The 17,631-nt window shown below is 47.7% G+C and overlaps 8 protein-coding genes across 8 annotated transcripts; 4 read left to right on the forward strand and 4 right to left on the reverse strand.

Moving 5' to 3' along the window:
- Positions 1-1,052: 1,052 nt before the first annotated feature.
- Positions 1,053-2,821, reverse strand: FOIG_13665 (arylsulfatase; the record flags this gene model as incomplete). The annotated part of the gene is made up of 3 exons (XM_031214825.1): positions 1,053-1,676; positions 1,731-2,050; positions 2,098-2,821. The coding sequence occupies 3 exons, from the start codon at positions 2,819-2,821 to the stop codon at positions 1,053-1,055; spliced, it is 1,668 nt and encodes a 555-aa protein (XP_031055341.1).
- A 700-nt stretch (positions 2,822-3,521) lies between these two features.
- Positions 3,522-5,021, forward strand: FOIG_13666 (uncharacterized protein; the record flags this gene model as incomplete). Its single annotated transcript, XM_031214826.1, has 1 exon — positions 3,522-5,021. The coding sequence occupies one exon, from the start codon at positions 3,522-3,524 to the stop codon at positions 5,019-5,021; it is 1,500 nt and encodes a 499-aa protein (XP_031055342.1).
- A 182-nt stretch (positions 5,022-5,203) lies between these two features.
- FOIG_13667 (uncharacterized protein) lies at positions 5,204-7,347 on the reverse strand. The gene is made up of 7 exons (XM_031214827.1): positions 7,255-7,347; positions 6,859-7,202; positions 6,669-6,791; positions 6,563-6,618; positions 6,318-6,510; positions 5,432-6,271; positions 5,204-5,383 (listed from the first exon to the last, which is right to left on the reverse strand). The coding sequence occupies exons 1-7, from the start codon at positions 7,276-7,278 to the stop codon at positions 5,257-5,259; spliced, it is 1,707 nt and encodes a 568-aa protein (XP_031055343.1). The 5' UTR covers positions 7,279-7,347; the 3' UTR covers positions 5,204-5,256.
- Positions 7,348-9,816: 2,469 nt separating this feature from the next.
- FOIG_13668 (uncharacterized protein) lies at positions 9,817-10,538 on the forward strand (the record flags this gene model as incomplete). Its single annotated transcript, XM_031214828.1, has 3 exons — positions 9,817-9,879; positions 9,934-10,194; positions 10,254-10,538. 3 exons carry the CDS (start codon positions 9,817-9,819, stop codon positions 10,536-10,538), a joined length of 609 nt encoding a protein of 202 aa, XP_031055344.1.
- Positions 10,539-11,135: 597 nt separating this feature from the next.
- Positions 11,136-11,963, forward strand: FOIG_13669 (uncharacterized protein; the record flags this gene model as incomplete). Its single annotated transcript, XM_031214829.1, has 1 exon — positions 11,136-11,963. One exon carries the CDS (start codon positions 11,136-11,138, stop codon positions 11,961-11,963), a length of 828 nt encoding a protein of 275 aa, XP_031055345.1.
- Positions 11,964-12,244: 281 nt separating this feature from the next.
- On the reverse strand, positions 12,245-13,452 carry FOIG_13670 (uncharacterized protein). Its single transcript, XM_031214830.1, has 4 exons — positions 13,165-13,452; positions 13,066-13,117; positions 12,762-13,001; positions 12,245-12,710 (listed from the first exon to the last, which is right to left on the reverse strand). The coding sequence occupies exons 1-4, from the start codon at positions 13,224-13,226 to the stop codon at positions 12,378-12,380; spliced, it is 687 nt and encodes a 228-aa protein (XP_031055346.1). The 5' UTR covers positions 13,227-13,452; the 3' UTR covers positions 12,245-12,377.
- A 267-nt stretch (positions 13,453-13,719) lies between these two features.
- FOIG_13671 (uncharacterized protein) lies at positions 13,720-15,509 on the forward strand. Its single transcript, XM_031214831.1, has 3 exons — positions 13,720-13,856; positions 13,906-14,495; positions 14,550-15,509. The coding sequence occupies exons 1-3, from the start codon at positions 13,784-13,786 to the stop codon at positions 15,456-15,458; spliced, it is 1,572 nt and encodes a 523-aa protein (XP_031055347.1). The 5' UTR covers positions 13,720-13,783; the 3' UTR covers positions 15,459-15,509.
- On the reverse strand, positions 15,003-17,580 carry FOIG_13672 (uncharacterized protein). Its single transcript, XM_031214832.1, has 2 exons — positions 17,417-17,580; positions 15,003-17,368 (listed from the first exon to the last, which is right to left on the reverse strand). Exons 1-2 carry the CDS (start codon positions 17,483-17,485, stop codon positions 15,533-15,535), a joined length of 1,905 nt encoding a protein of 634 aa, XP_031055348.1. The 5' UTR covers positions 17,486-17,580; the 3' UTR covers positions 15,003-15,532.
- Between the last annotated feature and the right edge of the window lie 51 nt (positions 17,581-17,631).

Genomic DNA, 17,631 nt, shown 5'->3' on the forward strand with positions numbered 1-17,631 from the left:
ACAGATTTGCTTGGTGTTCGGATCCACTTCTTTCTCTAGAAATGTCAAAGAATTAAGCATGTGGAGGACGGGATCGAGGGGCCCATGGTCTAGTGGTTCGGCCTCAGTGACAAAGAGTATAAGCTCGTGACGATCTGGTCGTATAACGCCATATGTTTCTGCAATAGCCCTGACGCCCCTCGTGAGCCTGCAAGTAACGAGCAGGTCGCTCAGCATGGTAGGAGGCTCGTTTCTCACCCGTACAAGTTCTTTGACTGAGCCTTGGGCATAGGAGTTGATCATCATGAGAACTGAGGCAAGATGACAGACAGGGCCGTTGTTGATATTGGCTTTTGCTACCGCGTGTCTCATCATCCCAGCGGCGGCTTGAGAATACTTGAGTCCTAGGGAGGCGTAAATATCCCGTCGTATCCGATGTCCCGGCGCGTCTACTTGTGATTGATGGGCAGTATGTGCTTGTTCGAATGATGATATAGCCAGTACGAGGTTCAGGATAACTGGATGATCGAATGCGAGGTGAATGACTTCATGCTGCCAAAGGTCCTCTGACCCTCGTTGATGAACAATGGCCGTGTGAGCAACTTGGTGCCAGTGGCATAGCAGCTCTCTATCATGTGCAGCCAGGCCATCTGTAGGAGATGGCGCAATTCGTTGGAGATGAGTGATGTCAATATTTGATACCCGAGTCTTATTTTGTGGTGACTGCGTCCTGCTGCGCGATGACCTTTCTTGGGTTATGAGGCTACATGTCGAGCTACGGCGAACGCAGGCTGTACACGGAATTGCTTCGTCACACTACAATGACCGTAAGCGATCGTTCATCTTGTCCAGTCGATATCATCCATTACCTTGACTTTTCTCGTCTTGCACTGCAGGCAGCCAGTCCGTGTCTTCTTATAGGTCATTGCGACGAATTTAAATGGAATCAACAGGTGATTACAATGCACGGATAATGCTACTCTAATCTCCCGGGTCGGGCGGTGATAAGGGATCTGGCCCACAGCCCTCAACACCACTGTGGACCTCAATCACGCAATCACGCAATCCATCCCTCAGAACGCGTCTTCCACTAACCCCGTCTCGGCAACATACGTAGCCCAGTGCACAAGCATTTCTTCCAAAATCTCAGGCTTCTTCTTTGATAGATCATGTTGTTCAGCCGGGTCCTTCTCCACATCAAATAGCTCCCAATTGTCGCCGCCTTGCTTTGCCAACAAAACTGCCTTCCAATTTCCCCTGCGTATGGCACGATTGCCGAATAGCTCCCAACCATGTATATGATCCGCATCCTGGTGAACGGTTGGATATTCTGTAGGAGATGAGAGATGGCTGACCCATGACTTTCCTCGTGGAGTGACAACGTCTCGACCCCTGAATGTTTTGCCTGGATGCTGCACTTGTGCAAGATCGAGGATGGTGGGCAGTATGTCCATTACTGTTGTGAAAGTGTGAGAAATAGTCTCGGGAGCCGATGAGATTGGAGGGAAGTGTATAAGGCAAGGACAGCGAATACCGCCCTCGGTGGACCAGCCCTTGAACCCACGAGAAGGCGCAGTAGCGGCACATGCCCACCGGGAGCCATACCAGACATACGAGTCGTGTTTTCCAATATTCTCGAGACTGTTGTCGTAGTGTGCAGCTATGAGTTCACCAAGTGTTTTAAACGATGATAAGAGCTAAGTCTCACAGTCAGCATCTACTTCCACATTAAATGGATAGGGGTGACAAACAGGTGCAGCTTCCAGCGTAGATCCTTCTGCGCCGTTGTCGGACATGAACAAGATGAAAGTGTTGTCAAGCTCACCAGATGCTTCAAGTGCATCGACGACTCTCCCAATGTTCTGGTCAAGGAGGTCAACCATTGCTGCATAAACCTCCATCTTCCTCGCAGAAACAGCTCGCTCGTGATCAGTGAGGTCTTCCCACTTCACACCAGCTTCGAAGCCAACAGGAGGGGCCGCTTCGACATCGGATGGCACAAGACCCAGCTCTTTTAATTTGGCCAGCCTGTCTAGTCTGAGCTGGTCGGGGCCATTGTCGTATTTTCCGCCTGGGTCCATCAGTATGGAAGCTTGGTGGCGTGGAATAAGAGCTTACTGTATTTTTTTATAACATCTTGTGGCGCCTGCATTGGCCAATGTGGCGCCGTATAAGCCAAGTATGAAAAGAAGGGCTGCTCCTTTTCCTCTTTGGTTCTGTTGCTCAACATATCAAGCAACTTATCTGTAAAGAAGTTGGTAGAATAAAAGTCTCCAGGTAGGTCTTTCTTTCTATCCACCGGACTTTGGTTCTCCATCCAAAATCCATCGGAGGTCAAGAGCATAGTATCTTGGTCAGCCTCGAATTGCGGTTCGTAGTTGAAGTGGTTGCCACAACCAGGCAAGAAACCAAAACTCTTCTTGAAGCCTCTTGCACTCGGCGACACGTCAGGAGTCATCCCCAGATGCCACTTTCCAGACATGAGAGTCAAGTATCCTGCGTCAGAGAGAATCTCAGGCAGAGCAGCCACTTTCCAGTTGAGGTAGCCTTCGTAGCCAGGCTTGTCGACGTAGTCAGGATACTTTCCAGTAAGGTTCTTCTTCATCTCAGCAAATTCGGCCATCTGGCCAAGTCCAGCGATGTGATTGTCTGTCCCAGAAAGAAGCATTGCTCGCGTAGGTGAGCATGCCTGAGCGGTATGGAAGTTGGTCATGCGTATGCCATCTTTGGAGAGGCGGTCCAAGACAGGGGTGTCTATCTCGGAGCCATATGGTTTTACATCACTGAAGCCAAGGTCATCGGCGACGATGATAAGGAAATTGGGTCTTTTGGCAATAACCATGATTGCAGAGTAGAATGTAGGGGGGTTCGAGGGCGGAGAGGGACTGGGATCGACTCTATCATTAGATCAGAATAAGGAGGTATTTTATATCTGTAAGCAATCACACGTATTACTACGGGTATCACGGCCTGGCAGGGGTGCTCCGTTGAGACCGGTAAGCAGTCACTTTGAGATATTCGTCGGGGAGAAGGAAGCTGTTGGTTGTAAATGCAAAGCTCCATTACTGTCAGGACAACGCCCCCACTCACTAACTAACTCCAGCTTTTAGTGTGCCTCGGATGATGCTTCCATTGGTCCCAGATTTGATATTTCCAAGCACGCAAGATTCACATGTCGATGGCGTCTGACAGATCGAAGCTAGCCCTCATTCATGATAACGCTAAGCAAGCCAGAAAGACCGGGCTGTCGCTCGGATCATGGCCTCATTGGTTCGTTCGATTCGACAACGCAGCGACTTCCATTGTTGCAGGGTATTACAGATTGTTTTATTCAGCTACTTTGTGAGTTGACGAAGACGTATGTGCGATAGACTGGAAGTTGGAGTATTGCGAAATGCCGCATCATGATTGCGAGATGTAAAAGAGGCTGTTGCAAGAATTATTTATTATGTGGTCTCTGTCTTGTGCCATTAACGATTGTAGAATATTGTTGCTTCAACACTCAGAATTACCTTGTCCCTCCAATTGCACTCTCAGACATGATGATCGAAAAGGAATCACTTCCATCCACTGTGGATGGCTACAGTTCGGGTCGCGATAATGATTCCAATGGCCCTGAGCAGCGGATCCTAATTGATTGGTCCGAAGCCGAAGAACGTGCTCTCGTTCGCAAGCTGGATCTTCTTATCATGCCTCTGCTTATCGCCGGCTTCTTCGTTTTGCAGCTCGACCGGGGCAACATCGGCAACGCCCTCACAGACTTCTTCCTCCCTGAAGTGGGCATCACTCAATTCCAGTTCAACATTGGAAACCAGCTCCTCAGCCTGGGAATCGTACTGCTAGAACTGCCGAGCAACCTTGTCCTCTATCGCTTGGGTCCCCAGAAGTGGATCAGCTGCCAGATCTTTTGCTGGGGCTTGGTCGCCACATTTCAAGCGTTCATCAAAGGAAAAGGTGTTGGTGCATATTATGCTACTAGACTATTGCTCGGCCTTTTGGAAGCCGGCTTCATTCCTGCTGGCTTGTACACTCTGACGCAGTGGTACAAACGCAATGAGACCAGCAGACGCTTCACTGCCTTCTTCCTTGGCAACATGATTGCGTCGGCGGCAAGTGGTCTTATTGCCTACGGTATCCTCCAGATGAGAGGCATAGCAGGACTGTCTGGCTGGCAGTGGATGTTCCTTCTCGAGGGTATCATCACAATAGTGATCGGTGTTGTTTTCGCCTTTCTCATGCCAAATTCTCCTGCAAACCCGTCAAACATTTTTGGTCACTTGTACTTCACACCACAAGAAATCCACATCCTCACCAACCGTATTACCATCGACAATCCTACCCAAGGTCCAAGACACAAATATGTCAAGTGGGTTGACATCAAGTCCGCGTTTTCCAGGTGGTGTATTTACCCGCAGCTGACTGTATCCTTCTGCTGCATCGCCATTATCTCACCACTCGGAACATATCAACCGTCCATCATTGCAAGCTACGGCTATGATCGCCTTCAAGCAAACGCACTGTCCTCTGTTGGCGGTTGGATTGTCATCGTGCTAAATCTGTCGTTTGGATGGATTGCAGACAAAACTCAGAGGCGAGGGTTTCTGATTCTTCTCGCTACTGTTCTTAGTTTTGCATTCTGTCTCGCGACTAGACAATTGGCCGCAAGCACCAATCGCGATCTCAAATATGGCATCCTCACTTGTACCACGCTCTGGGGATCTGTCGCTCATCCTTTGAACGGTTCCTGGCTTGCCGTCAACATTCGAAATCCTGCAGAACGGTCCATCACGATGGCTCTCCTTATCATGACTGCCAACGCGGCTGGTTTGGCGGGTGCTCAGATTTTCCAAGCACATGATGCGCCACTGTATAGGACAGGGTTTACGGTCATTCTCACACTGGCATCCATTGCCTTGGTATTTGCGATTGTGTCCAATGGGCAGTATCTATGGCTTAACAAGAAACTTGCGGCTAAGGGGCGGTTAGAAGAGGAACAAGTTGAAGCGGCAGGCGAAGGAGATAGATGGCGGTTCTCGCTTTAAGGCGCCTCTGTATGTATTTGAAAGGCCCATGTTAGAGTTAATTACAAAAGGTTCTTAGATGCCTTCAGCATTTCTGGTAAAAGTGAGGCCGGGGCTTCATAGACATTATTTAACAATGCTAAACATTCATCTGCACAAAGAGAGTTTAAAGATATTCAGAGACAAAAGCCTATCTCCGGTTGTTATTATCTAACTAGGATGTCCATTGAATGATATTATAATATCTGCCAAAGAACTAAAGCCTATGGACACTACTATTTCTGGTCCAACGACGGAATGTCTTGCCGTAGTAGTAGAATACAACACCAAACAGACACCAGAGGAAAACCAAGCTTCCATTGGTCATGATAGGTGGGATAAATCTGCAAGAATCAGTAACAGTCAGATTTAGAAATTGGTAGATAACTTACCCAGCCTTCATGCTCCAAGGCGTAATGAATTTACTAAATCCATAACCCCAAACATTTTTATTGACTGTGATACTGACAAATAAGCTGCCAGCAACAGGCTTGTAACTGTCAACAGCATACGTGCTTGAAATGCTGGGGAGGGCTGCAACTTGGATGCCGGCGCAAGAATATCCGATAAGCACAATGACCTCCCATGGCCAATGGTTCTCATATCCAACCGAGACGATGATGTTGCCAAGGTACATAATAAGAACAAATGGGATCATGGCAACCAATCTCATTTCTGGCTCACGAATACCGTTATTCCTTGCAGTGAGCTTGGCAGCCACCCAGTCCGACAGAGGACCACCAGTTGCCAGGCCGATCAAAGCTCCAGCAAAGATAGCAAAATTGGTGAAGCCGATGGTCTGAGTAGAGAAGTTGTAAGGTGGCGCGGCAAGTACTTGGCTTTGGGTTAGATTGATGGTGAGGAAAGAAGAGCAGCTCCAAGAGACAACGAAGCTGGCAAATTGAACGATGGGAAATGCGAACAGCTTCCAAGGGATCCATAGGTCCAAAAGGATAGCCTTGAAAGGATGCGGGTTGGGTTGGAAGAACCGGAACTGCCACTTTGCAGGCTTTCCTCGCCCGAGATATGGATCTCTTGCAGCCGTCTCGCTTGTCGATAGATCGGCAAATCCTTCCGGGGTTGCTCCCTCTTTTTCGGTGCTGGTGGCGTGCTCTGTTATACCATCACTATTAGGTCTGGAGGCCTCGGCGTGGCTCGCATTGGCCGAACCCTCGATCTTCTCGTTCGCTCTGGCTTCCTCAATGATCTCATTGGGATGGGGGCGGTGCCACCTAATTTTTGTTAGTTGGGGCTCGGCATGTTCATGAAAAAACAAACTTAGTCTCTGGGAATAAGAAGATGATATAAATCACCACAACTGCACCCAGGGCAACGTTGAACCACCAGAAGTTGCGCCAGCCAACATTGAGAGCCATGGAACCGCCGATGATGGGACCAATCATCAATGATCCCATGTAGACGACCCAGTACAGGGTGTTCCACTTGCCTCTGTCATGCAAAAAGAAGATATCTAACAAGCAATTAGATGTGTATACCTTAACATGTTTAGTGTGATGGCCTACCAGCAATGACGGCAGGTTGGATTGACTCTGCAGGACCAGCGCCAATACCATTCAGTCTGTATCACAGTCAGAAAGTGTTCTGTCAACCTTGCTCCTGAAAACATACACACAAGCTCCCATGAAACTGCCATAAGTCTGCGCACGAGCTCTCCAAATCATAGAGGCCAGGCAGATTAAGTTAGACGCAATGTATACCGGTCGCCTGCCAAATGAAGTGCTCAATGGAACCCTATCAACAGTTCTTAGTGATGTCCTGACTTGTAAGAGGCTTTCTCGGCTCGGGGCCACGAGCGTACCATATGAAGTTACTGAAACCTAGAACCAAGATACACACTCCGGTGAACTGCACAGCATCTGCTAGACTGCAGTGAAACGCTTCAATGTAGTCTGGAAACATGGGTGCAAGAGACAATGGCCCAAAGCCTTGGAAGAATGAGGTCATACTGGCCCCAGTGATGGCTAACATTTTCCAGGTGAGTGACCAGTTGAGAGGATCAGCAGGGTCGTCTGAGGGTTGCGGAATAAGGACACGATTAGAACCCGAGCGATCCTTGACAAAATGGTGCGAAGCAACATCTCTCATGATCTCTGTGCCAGGGAGAATCTCAGTATGGAGCTCCGCCTCAATGGCATGGATCTCCTGCAATTACCATTAGCATGCAAGCTGCGATGAGCTTTTGTAAATGATATACCTCGTTATTAGAATTCATCTCCATGGTGATACCACTTTCCTCGTTCTTTCACTGCTATGTCGATGAAGTATTAAACAGCAATCAGACTTCCCGACATGCTGTATTTAACATCTACTCACATATATGCAAGGCTTGCATATTAAATAAGGAAGCAATGTAACTGCCGATGCTTTTACCGAATTTCAGAGCTACCTTTCCCCTCACGACTCACCTTGTATATAGAGAGGTGAGCTAGAAATCTCCCATTTAAGATAACCTTGGCTATAGTAAGCCAACCAGGTGTAATCAGCTCCTGATATTGGGTGGCCTATGATGCCGGTAATCCGTGTGAGGGAGGGCTTCTCCCCGCACCCTGGCTCCCCATGGGGAAATATGGGTAATGCCCACCAATCGTGGGGAGACTCCAACTCCTCCCGCATGGTCTCGACCCTCACATTGGCTACTGGCGTGCCACCCGGCAAATCGGCATAATAGTGCAATTGCTGGCGCATGGTTTAGTAAATGATCGGTCATTAAGCGAAAGGGTTAGCACCAGTAGTGCTGTTGTTGGGGAATTTGCTGGTATGGCAGCGTTCCTCTGCGTAGTGTTGACGAGCAATTTTAATTTCACACCCCGATCCGAACAACACTGCTCCTGAGTGGCCACTGAAACGAGGAGTAGCTAAGCCAGTGCATTCTCAATCAAAGGCTAACAAGATTGATTGGTATTTGAGTAGGTGGCGGGAAGATCGGCATACTCACCTGGGTCATCACAGGCCACCAAGTTTTATAGGCCAACACCTTTAATAATAAGCATGTCACCTTCTCATGCGGCGAGTCTCGATGTGGTATCTACTCCGCTTCTCTTCTTGCAGATGGAGCGATTCGTTTTCATTTAAGCAGAAGGACTGTGGTGCTCCACTTATAGTTATTCTACACCAGATGCAGCACATCATGCATGATATAAGAGGCTCAGGAATTCTTAACAAGCGCGCTATGTAAAACAAGCTTATCGATGTTATTCTTCAACAATAGCTTTCCTCAACAGACCTAAATATACACTCATTCATCGACTCATTTAACTTCTCAACGGTTTGGGTCTTCGTCGTCAAGGCTGTGCCAGTGGCACAGTCAACTAATGACGCCTGTTCCATTGCCTTTCTTCTACCCGTCTGGACTTGTGTAAAGTCAGGAATACTTTCGCCTTTGTTTCTTCATGTCATTTATAACACGGATTTTGTCACTGCTCTCGGTTCCTTGCCATCGATCGGATGAAGGCCTTATCCTGTTTAAGTCTCCCTCTAAGGTCAAAGGTGGATCCAGAAGTAGTTGTCAACCTTTGGCCTTTTATTTTCTGATCTGTTACTTGTCTTAAACTTTTTCTCTGTCTGGCTTGTTGTTTTCGTCGTGGTGGGCTACTCTACATTCAATGTAGAGATGGAATAGCACTTACCAAACAGCTCTCATATGAGAATCCATCTTGCCTCCAAGCTCAAGATATGTTACAACTAGCTCTCTGATTCCTTGCGGAGTAGTCAACTTGAAGAATTAGCAGCGCAAAGCCTTGCTATATATTGGTCTTGGCACTGCTGGTTTCATCAAGCCTTTAGTATTCCGGGTCTAGATAACTTACAGCAAGCTAAACATCGTTCAGCAAACTCTCCTCCCACTTCCTTTGGGTATAACAGCAGGTGAAATAAGCCAGTCTTAGTCGTGTTTTTGTCTTCCAGTAATCCCGAATGGCCAGATCGATTATCTTAGATGGTATTATATATTGCAATATTGTTGTCTCCTTTCTGTAGACGATGCTGTTGGTTTTGAGTCGACTTTTAAACTCGTCTTCTATGTCAACCGGTCCATTACAGACAATAATCAATGTTTAGGAGAAGGGAGAGGGCATGCCTCTGGTGATGTCTGTTATTTACAATGATCAACAACATAACAAGTGCCAGGGATAGTATCTGCCATTGTGACGTTTAAGTAGCTGGTCTTTATCATACCCAACTATACTAAAATCTTTACTGCAGATAATCTTTAACATTGTGTTGTGGTAAATCTTAGATGTCAAATTCTCCATTTACTTCTCGTGACGCGATTTCTCTTCCAATGAGTAATATTCCAACTTTCCAGTTGCTAACAGTGGCTCAGCCAAGCCTCAGTTCAACAAGTTATATTCTCTATTTAGCAAGCTATAGAAATTAACTCAAAAGGTCCTATTATCAATTTAACACTGTTACAGCTCATCAGCCAGTATTTCAGTAAGGCTCTTATACATTCCTGGCATTTGTGTTTTGAACTTCAGGTCTAGGTTAGCTGGAAATAACCCTTGCTTTTCTGTTATTCCCATTATACCACTAATCTTCCGATAAGAGGGGAAGCGGGTCTGGGGAGCTCGGACCGAGGCGCCGGCTGATGTGCGCGGCTAATGAGGGAGGATATTTAGCCTCAGGCATCTTTAATTTTCTCCTATCCGTCATCAAACAAGGACAACTTCACACTTCTCAACTGTCTTTATCGTATCTAGCCTCACACCCACTTGCGCCCTGGAAACTCAACAGAGACAAGTCGCGCCACGCCAACAAAATGTCATCTCTAACGTATACGCCAAATGGCAAATCTACAATCGACGCCAAGGCGCTGTTGGGTGTATGCTTTGAGTACTTTGTATCTTTGTAGATAATGCTGACATGTCCAACATAGGCATACCTCAAACAATTACAGTCAAAGCCACTGAGGACGAAGATGCTCACTCAAGGGTCTTTGTCAGCCTTGACGGAGATTATAGCATCGTGGTTTGCCTATGGGCTCCCTGGCTACGGCCCAACAATTACTGCCCGTGTCCCCCAAATGGCGTTTTATGGTGCGTGTATCGCGGCACCACTGACCCACTTTCTCAACACGACTCTACAACGAAGTCTCCCAGGACGAGTAGTCTTGCAAAACCTCATCACTATGCTCTTGGTATGTAGATTATCTTGTCGCCACCAATAACTGTCAGCTACTTACCTGACCTATTACAGTTCTTCCCCATTCAAAATACTGTCTATCTTGCATCAATGGCCGTCATTGCTGGCGCGCGTACAACTGAACAGGCTCGAGCTGCAGTTCGCGCCGGTTTGGTGCCCATGACAAAAGCTATGTGCGCCATGCACCCAGTCTTGATCACAATTGCAACCTTGTTCGTACCAAAAGAGGCATGGGCTCCTTTCTTCAGCTTGGTTGGGTTCTGTCTTGGAACTTTCTTCAACACCATGGCTAAGAAGAGGAGAGTTGCCGCCGCCGCCGCTTCCAAGAAGGAATCTTAGACCATTACTCCGGTATAGAAATAGTTTTGTGTTACTGAGGACTTCATCGCTTCTTGCGTTATGCTGGCATTTAGAATATAATAAGCGTCATTTAGCATCCATGACGCTTTTCTTTCTATAGCAACACTTGATGACTATTGCTGTGATAGGACTTTCCTCTTTGACCTTCCCGAGAGGGTTTTGAACATGCGATTTAGATCTTGAGTAAACATCGCCTGTCACATTGTGTAGAACAGGCATTCTCCCCATTTCACATTTCAAGTGTAGCCATGGTTCCTGGTGTGACTTGCGATGGGGACAAGCCTCTTGGTCGATATTGAGGTGGCATGTCCGTGTGAACAAAAGACGAATCTCTACCTAAAGGAATTGCAGGCCGTAGGTCGATTGGTTGTTGAAACCTTTGAGAAGAAGCAGGCTGGGGTCAGGCTTGCTTGGTCTTCACTCTTCAGAGACCCACCACGACTACGACAGCACAAAGTTAGAGAGCAAGCCACCAATAAGCAGCCATTTGGATTCCTTTCACGACCTCACCGACTTCTTATGGCTGAGATTGCATTTGACTTATTGGAAAAGCCTCATGAGAGAGACGCAGCGAAAATGAACTATATCGAATATATCGCTGATCCTCATCGCCAGTGTGCAATTGTCGCACACCGTGGATTATGGAATGAAGCTCCTGAGAACAGCTTGCTTTCCATCCGGCGCGCCATGGAAGCTGGCTACAATGTTGTCGAGATAGACGTACGCCGTACCGCTGATGGCGAATTCGTACTACTACACGATAGTACCCTGGATCGGATGGCAGGGATCGATATGAAGCTAGAAGAGTTGACTCTGGAAGAACTGATATCGCTTTCACTGAGAAACCGTGATGGAGGCCCAGATAATCCATTCACCAGGGAAAAGGTGCCCAGCTTACGTGACGTCTTTGAACTCACCCGCAATAAGATTTTCATCCACCTCGATATCAAGCATCGTCATGTCATCCCAGAAGTGCTGGACTATGCACAGAAGATGGGTATCGAAAAGCAAGTGGATTTCTGGGCTGATCTAAAGACGGAACTTGATCTAGCCTGGATCAAAGCCAATATCACCACGCATAACGTTCCATCCATCGCACACACCCATCTCGAGCATGATGACTGGCGAGAACAGGCCAAGCTTGCTCTTGAGCTGAAGCCCCTAATCTGCGAAGCCTCGTTTCGGAACCTCTCGCAGGTCGATGCCATGAAGCAGCAATTCCACGATGCCGGAATCACGCTCTGGGTCAATACTCTCGATAGTGTCGCCTCTCCAGGCTTTACTGACAGCGCTGCATTGGAGGACCCTGACAAAGTTTGGGGACGGCTGCTCCGGGCTGGCTTCTCCGCGATTCAGACGGATGAGATGGCGGCACTGCGGTCTTTTCTCAACGCGCTTGATTGAGGAGCAGCTCAGACAGAAACACGGCATAGTCCGAAGAACAGGAGGTGTTAGGGCCTGCTTTCTTGACGATCTTGTCACAGCAGCGCTGCATTTTGGGTTTCTGCCTCACCACCGACAGCTTCCAGCAGCAATAGTACATATTGCTACAAACAATACACATCATTATAAGCTTCAGAGCAGCGCTGAAGCTGACCTAATGAGCTGTGCGTGGCATGCACTGTGATTCGATATGTTGGGATCCTCAAGTAGAGTGTTTGCTGTTATTCCACGATCCTATTAAATTTGTTCTAATATTATCTCTGATTATTAGGTAAAACACGAAAAGGAGCAAATTACCACAGGCACTAAATACCAGATAAAGATATAATGTGGTCATGCTTTCTCGAAGGACTGGTTCCTACCTAGTTTTGCCATCTACCTCCCACTGGATGGCTCAGCATGAGGTTCCCTTATCATTGTAAACAGCTTAATTGCATCCCCGTCATCATCGCAGATCATTTCCTTCTGGAACTTGAACCCTAGACGTCCGTAGATGGCTACGTTGGGGAAGTCACGGCTTGACTCTAAGTAGCATCTTATGTCCTTGGCATCGGCTTCTTCTGTGACAGCCTTCATCAATTTTGCCCCGACACCTTTGCCTTGAGCCTCGGGGACAACAACCATGATGTTCAGAAAGAAGTAGCCCCGGGGGTCTGTCCAGAGAGTCGACTGGGCACTGGCCTGGGCATCTTTCCAGATATAATATCGCTGGTCTTGGTCAGAAACCTCTTGTGTTCGATAAGATCTCGGGCAACATACCTTGACATTTAATCCTCCACGGCCGTACCACATATTCATGCGTACTTGTCCAAAGTATAGCTTCCAGCTCTCGAACCAGTCACTCCATGTTGGAGGCTGATCTGCGGGTTGGGGACGCAACCACATCGCTACGCCCAGCACTTTATCACTGTTTCCTTCTTTGGCAACGTGAAAGATTCCATTGCGCATTCCCCACCTCATTCGAATGGCAAGAGATTCAAAGTTCCGCTGGCGGTCGAACTTGCATAAGCGTCAGCATTAGAAACATTGGCAAAAGCTTCCATCGCGGATGTTCTTCACTCACTTTCGCTTGGTCATAAACCCATACGTTATAAGGATCTCCAACAAAGGCTTGCCTGCCGAGTCAGCAGCTACATAGCTAACAGACATCTTTCACACTTACTGTACTGCTTCTACTGCTCCTGGAATGTCTGCCTCGGTGAGGTCGGTGATATAAACCCCCATTTTGAGAATGAATTAGTAGTGAACTGTAAGGGGTATTGGTAGATTTGCGAAACGTAGTAATATCCTTTTTACTAGGATCGAAAAGTCTACCGTAGAAGAAATGTGCTCTGTATGAAATAGGATCGAGAATGAGTAGTACTTGGTTCCCCGGTTTCGCATGAACTTTGCCGGATTTAACTCATACGAGACTAACAATGAGATTGAGGTAGGGATGACTTATTACCCCTCACAATGCTTCTTCAGATGGAAGCTATTTTGTGGCTTATCTCGGATTAAGCTTAGTTGGAAATTCATGGCTTGTTGAAGGTGGGGAGATGCTTGGCGCCGCCAATCGCATTCCGTTGTCGTTATCTACCTCGCATACACTTACCAAACACAGTAAGTCGCAGCGTCGGCACAATTTCAACTCGGACTTAGACAAGCAGGCAGTGGTACCTTGGTACCTTGTCCTCAGCTGGTGCAGTCACTTCCACGTCCTAGCTTGGACATTGTCCAGCGTGATATAGAAAGAGAGATTACTCACTTTTCACTTAGCTAGACGCAGAACAGCAGCAGACATGTCGACCGATAAGACACAGATTGAAAGCCAAATTAGACCTGGTTCGGACGACGAGCTGAACTTGTATCTCAGTATGCCCTATGACCTGGAACACAAGCTCACTTACTGACGGGAATTCAGACCCAGCTACAGCCCGATTTCTGAAAAGTGTGTCAAAGGCAATCCTTCAAGACCCGGGACTACCCAGGCCAAATCCAACGGTGTCAGCTTGGCAGGTTCCTCCTCATCCGTCTCTGGCCTCGATACAGTCGAGGGATCTTGCAGAGTTTACTGATTTTGCGGTGGTTGGCTCCGGCATTACTGGTTGTAGTGTCACAAAGGCACTCCTCGAACACCCATCTACAGCTAACTCACGTGTAACGGTGCTTGAGGCCCGCACTCTTGTCAGTGGAGCAACAGGACGCAATGGGGGACATCTTGTCACAGCATCTGGGCATACATTCGGTCCCCTGGCTAAACAGCATGGAACTGAAGCGGCAAGGGAGATCACTCGCTTTAGCATCATGAATATTGAGCACTTGATGAAACTGGTCAGAGAATTCGATTCTGCTTTGCAAGAAGAGTGCCAGATACGAGATGTCCTGAAAGTCATGGCTGTTGGAGACGACGAGACATGGGCTTCTGCGAAGAGCTCGGTTCTGGGTTTCCAGGACAAAGTTCCAGAGCACAGCGCTTATCACCGTATAATTGAAAGAGGCCAGGTTCCAGAGGTATGCTCCAAGTTCATGCGGTAATGAAGTTACAGCAAGTCTGACATATTACAGAGATGGAATATCAAGAATGCATCTGGGGCTGTTGAACATGAAGCTGGTGCAATTTGGCCCTATCGACTGCTCACTGGTATCTACCAACGCCTGTTGGACAAGTACTCTGATCGACTGAATATCGAGACAAACACGCCAGTCACTCGCGTTGACTTCTCTCAGGGATTACATCCCTACGCCATCACTACCCCAAGGGGGAGCATCCGAGCGAAAAAAGTCATCCATTGTACGAATGGGCACGCGGCGCACTTGCTGCCCAACTTAGCTGGAGGCCTTTATCCATTCCGAGGAACAATGTCAGTTCAGAAGCCGGGACCGTTGTTTCCAAAATACAAAGGAACAAGATCTTGGAGCTTGTCTCACAAGCCAATCCTGGATGCCGAAACTGGCTTCTTCGACACTGGCCTCTATTATTTGCAGCAAAATGCTCTGACACAGAGGATTTGGATCGGAAATGAGTCAGCTTATATGAAAGACATCCTGACTGCAGATGATACTTATGTTCCTAAAGAAGCGAGGCAGGCACTTTCTAATGTTTTACCAAAATTGTTTCTAGATGGCTGGGGATCGGAGACCGTTTCGGAGATCGAGGCTATCTGGTCAGGCATTCAAGGACACACAGCAGATGGACTTCCTATAGTAGGCAAGATACCCGAGTCTTTGACGGGCACTGTTGGCGACGATGGACAGTGGATAGCTGCTGGATTCAACGGTTATGGCATGGACAAGTGCTGGCTGACGGGTGAGGCGTTGGTAAAAATGATACTTGGAGAGGATGTCAGCGAGTGGTTTCCTCGGGCATTCCTCGTCACGGAAGAACGTCTCCAGACCAAGCTCACAGCTGATCAAACGTTGCTCAAGTTTGCAAAGATCGCTCTACCCGGCGGTGCCAAGGAGGGAAAGCTGTAGAATGTTGGACAGTGAAATATAATTGTCTATAGCAACATGAACTCCCTCGACATGACTTTCAACCACCAACTACACTACCCCATCATTGTGCCCAGTTTCTTCTCGTATGCAATATCCAACCAGTAAGCATCCTCCTGTCCTTCATCTATCGCTGACCAAACTTGATTGATGAGCTCCAAAATGACTTGGCTCTTTCGCAAGGGCAAGATGTGTGTATATGCTGATAGCCGGGAGCTCACAAACTTCCGGGCACGGGCCACTTCGATAGAGACACTATCAATGCTCAGCATGCCAGTATCTGTAATAGAGACATCAGACCCTTGAAGACTGTGAGAATTCTGTCTGAGTTCACCAGATATGGCAACCATAACAAACGGCTGAGCACTGCGGGTCCTTGACTCAAACGGAATCTCTTCCAAAATACCAAGGATATGCAGAGCAAATTGTGTCAGCCATAGCTGTCTCTCCTGTTTTGTTGGCACTTGATGTGCTGGTAAAGGCCGTAGAATGTGATCCTTGTTCCAAGGTGAGTATCGTTCGTTCAAAAGATCGGGAAAGACGCGGTAGAGCTGCAACAGCCCTGTACATCTATACGCTTCATCCATAAGCTCCAAATGCTTCAGTGGTGTCTTCGGGTCGCCAGGGTTCTTGGTCTGGACTGCGCTTGGCACTTGGTGTGCCAGAAACATGCGTTCCAGCCGTCTGCCCTCACGCAATGCAGTTCTGAACACGTCAAGATCGCTTTCAGTCATGAACTTCATGGTGGACATGTGTTTCCGGTATTGAAATATGAGTATCCCCGTATCTGTCAGTGCGCGAACCATATCCTGCGAGATACCAGAGTAAGGATGTGGTTCGATTGGTTTCGTCAAGTTTGGTGGTCCAACCCGTTCCTCTCGACGGTACTCTCCTAGCTCGTTCTTATCCGTGAGATAGACCAGAAGCATGGCCCAATAATCCATGGTATCTCTGAAGAAGGACATCTCCGAAATGTCATTATTCTCAGTTGCAATTTCATCCAGTATGCTTTGGCTTGCTCGAAAGGTCTCGGTTGCAAGATTGTGAGGGCTCAACCAGCTCGAGGTATGGCCTAGAAGCATGGATGCAAGCAGCATTACTTGCTTCTCCACTTCTTGAGGTCTATTGTTCACGAGATGAAGTGCCTGTGAACGTTCCTCACGAGCAACTCGTAGCAGGTGCGGGAAGTCCTTTGACAAGCATGCTGCAGCCATGCTCTGAATTGTATGATAGAGCACCCCGGAAGACTGCCACATTTTCTCAATGATATTGCGCATAACATTGAGTTCACTATCCCAGGAACAGTAAAGAGTGATGACATCGCGAAAAAAATATTCAGATAAAGTGGTTGGCATGTTGGACAAGCGAAGATGCGGGTCAGGGTATGGATGCCGGACCTGGATAAGGGACTGTTCTCCGCGTGACGGAGCCTCAAATTGAAACGGTGGGCTTCTTGCAGTATTGTCGAGGAACTGGCCAATTACTCCCATTGGTTCGATAATGTTGAATGTTGATCCTGGATCTTCTGGAAGAGTCCAAATTGTCATGTTCTCGTCAGGTGAATCTATAATATTATCGTTGATGCGCGCCGACGACTCGCCCCCCAGGAGGTCTTGTGATATGTTGTCGATGTTGAATATGTCAGCTGGCATGACGAAGTCCAGCTGAGATGGAGAATCGAGCCATCCGTTCATCTGGTGGAAGCCTTCGGCTACTGAACTGGAAGTGACGTTCATACGACTTTTTGCCTTCCTTTGTCGCAAAGGGCTCTCGATAATATTTGGTCGTGTCTGGTGCTTTTGTGACCAACGCACATTGAGTGCATATCCTGGGCAATCATATTTTTGGTCCTCACAACGAGCACAAGCGGGCTTTCGCTCATCGCATTTAACCTCTCGAGACGTGAGTAGATAGGCACAAGTTTCTCTGGCTGTACTTACCTTTCTTGCTTTGCATCTGAGGCATCCATTGCGAGACTTTGAATGTGAAGCTTTGATTGATTGTTGCATAGTCACTGTGGATAAGTCAGGCAGTAACGTAGTTTAATTGCATCTGGCAGTTCGTTCAGTTGGAAATGGACGGGAGAGAATGTGACAAGGGCAAGGGGTTACAAGCAGAAGTTTGTGGATTCCCCCGCTTTTTACGATAAGTCAAC

The sequence above is a fragment of the Fusarium odoratissimum genome (assembly GCF_000260195.1).
Source record: "Fusarium odoratissimum NRRL 54006 unplaced genomic scaffold supercont1.35, whole genome shotgun sequence".
Taxonomy (NCBI): domain Eukaryota; kingdom Fungi; phylum Ascomycota; class Sordariomycetes; order Hypocreales; family Nectriaceae; genus Fusarium; species Fusarium odoratissimum.

Bases quoted from the DNA above. Each gene is read 5' to 3' on its own strand.
- FOIG_13667 (XM_031214827.1), bottom strand. From the start codon at position 7,278: ATGGAGATGAATTCTAATAACGAG. The intron at 6,619-6,668 runs GTATGTTTTCAG...ACTGTGATACAG, and splicing joins AGTTTCATGGGAGCTTGTGT to ACTGAATGGTATTGGCGCTG. The intron at 6,272-6,317 runs GTTTGTTTTTTC...AACAAAAATTAG, and splicing joins TTCTTATTCCCAGAGACTAA to GTGGCACCGCCCCCATCCCA.
- FOIG_13670 (XM_031214830.1), bottom strand. From the start codon at position 13,226: ATGGGGGTTTATATCACCGACCTCACCGAGGCAGACATTCCAGGAGCA. The intron at 13,118-13,164 runs GTAAGTGTGAAA...CTGACTCGGCAG, and splicing joins GGAGCAGTAGAAGCAGTACA to GCAAGCCTTTGTTGGAGATC. The intron at 13,002-13,065 runs GTGAGTGAAGAA...CGCTTATGCAAG, and splicing joins GGGTTTATGACCAAGCGAAA to TTCGACCGCCAGCGGAACTT.
- FOIG_13671 (XM_031214831.1), top strand. From the start codon at position 13,784: ATGTCGACCGATAAGACACAGATTGAAAGCCAAATTAGACCTGGTTCG. The intron at 13,857-13,905 runs GTATGCCCTATG...ACGGGAATTCAG, and splicing joins CGAGCTGAACTTGTATCTCA to ACCCAGCTACAGCCCGATTT. The intron at 14,496-14,549 runs GTATGCTCCAAG...GACATATTACAG, and splicing joins AAAGAGGCCAGGTTCCAGAG to AGATGGAATATCAAGAATGC.
- FOIG_13672 (XM_031214832.1), bottom strand. From the start codon at position 17,485: ATGCAACAATCAATCAAAGCTTCACATTCAAAGTCTCGCAATGGATGC. The intron at 17,369-17,416 runs GTAAGTACAGCC...ACGTCTCGAGAG, and splicing joins TCAGATGCAAAGCAAGAAAG to GTTAAATGCGATGAGCGAAA.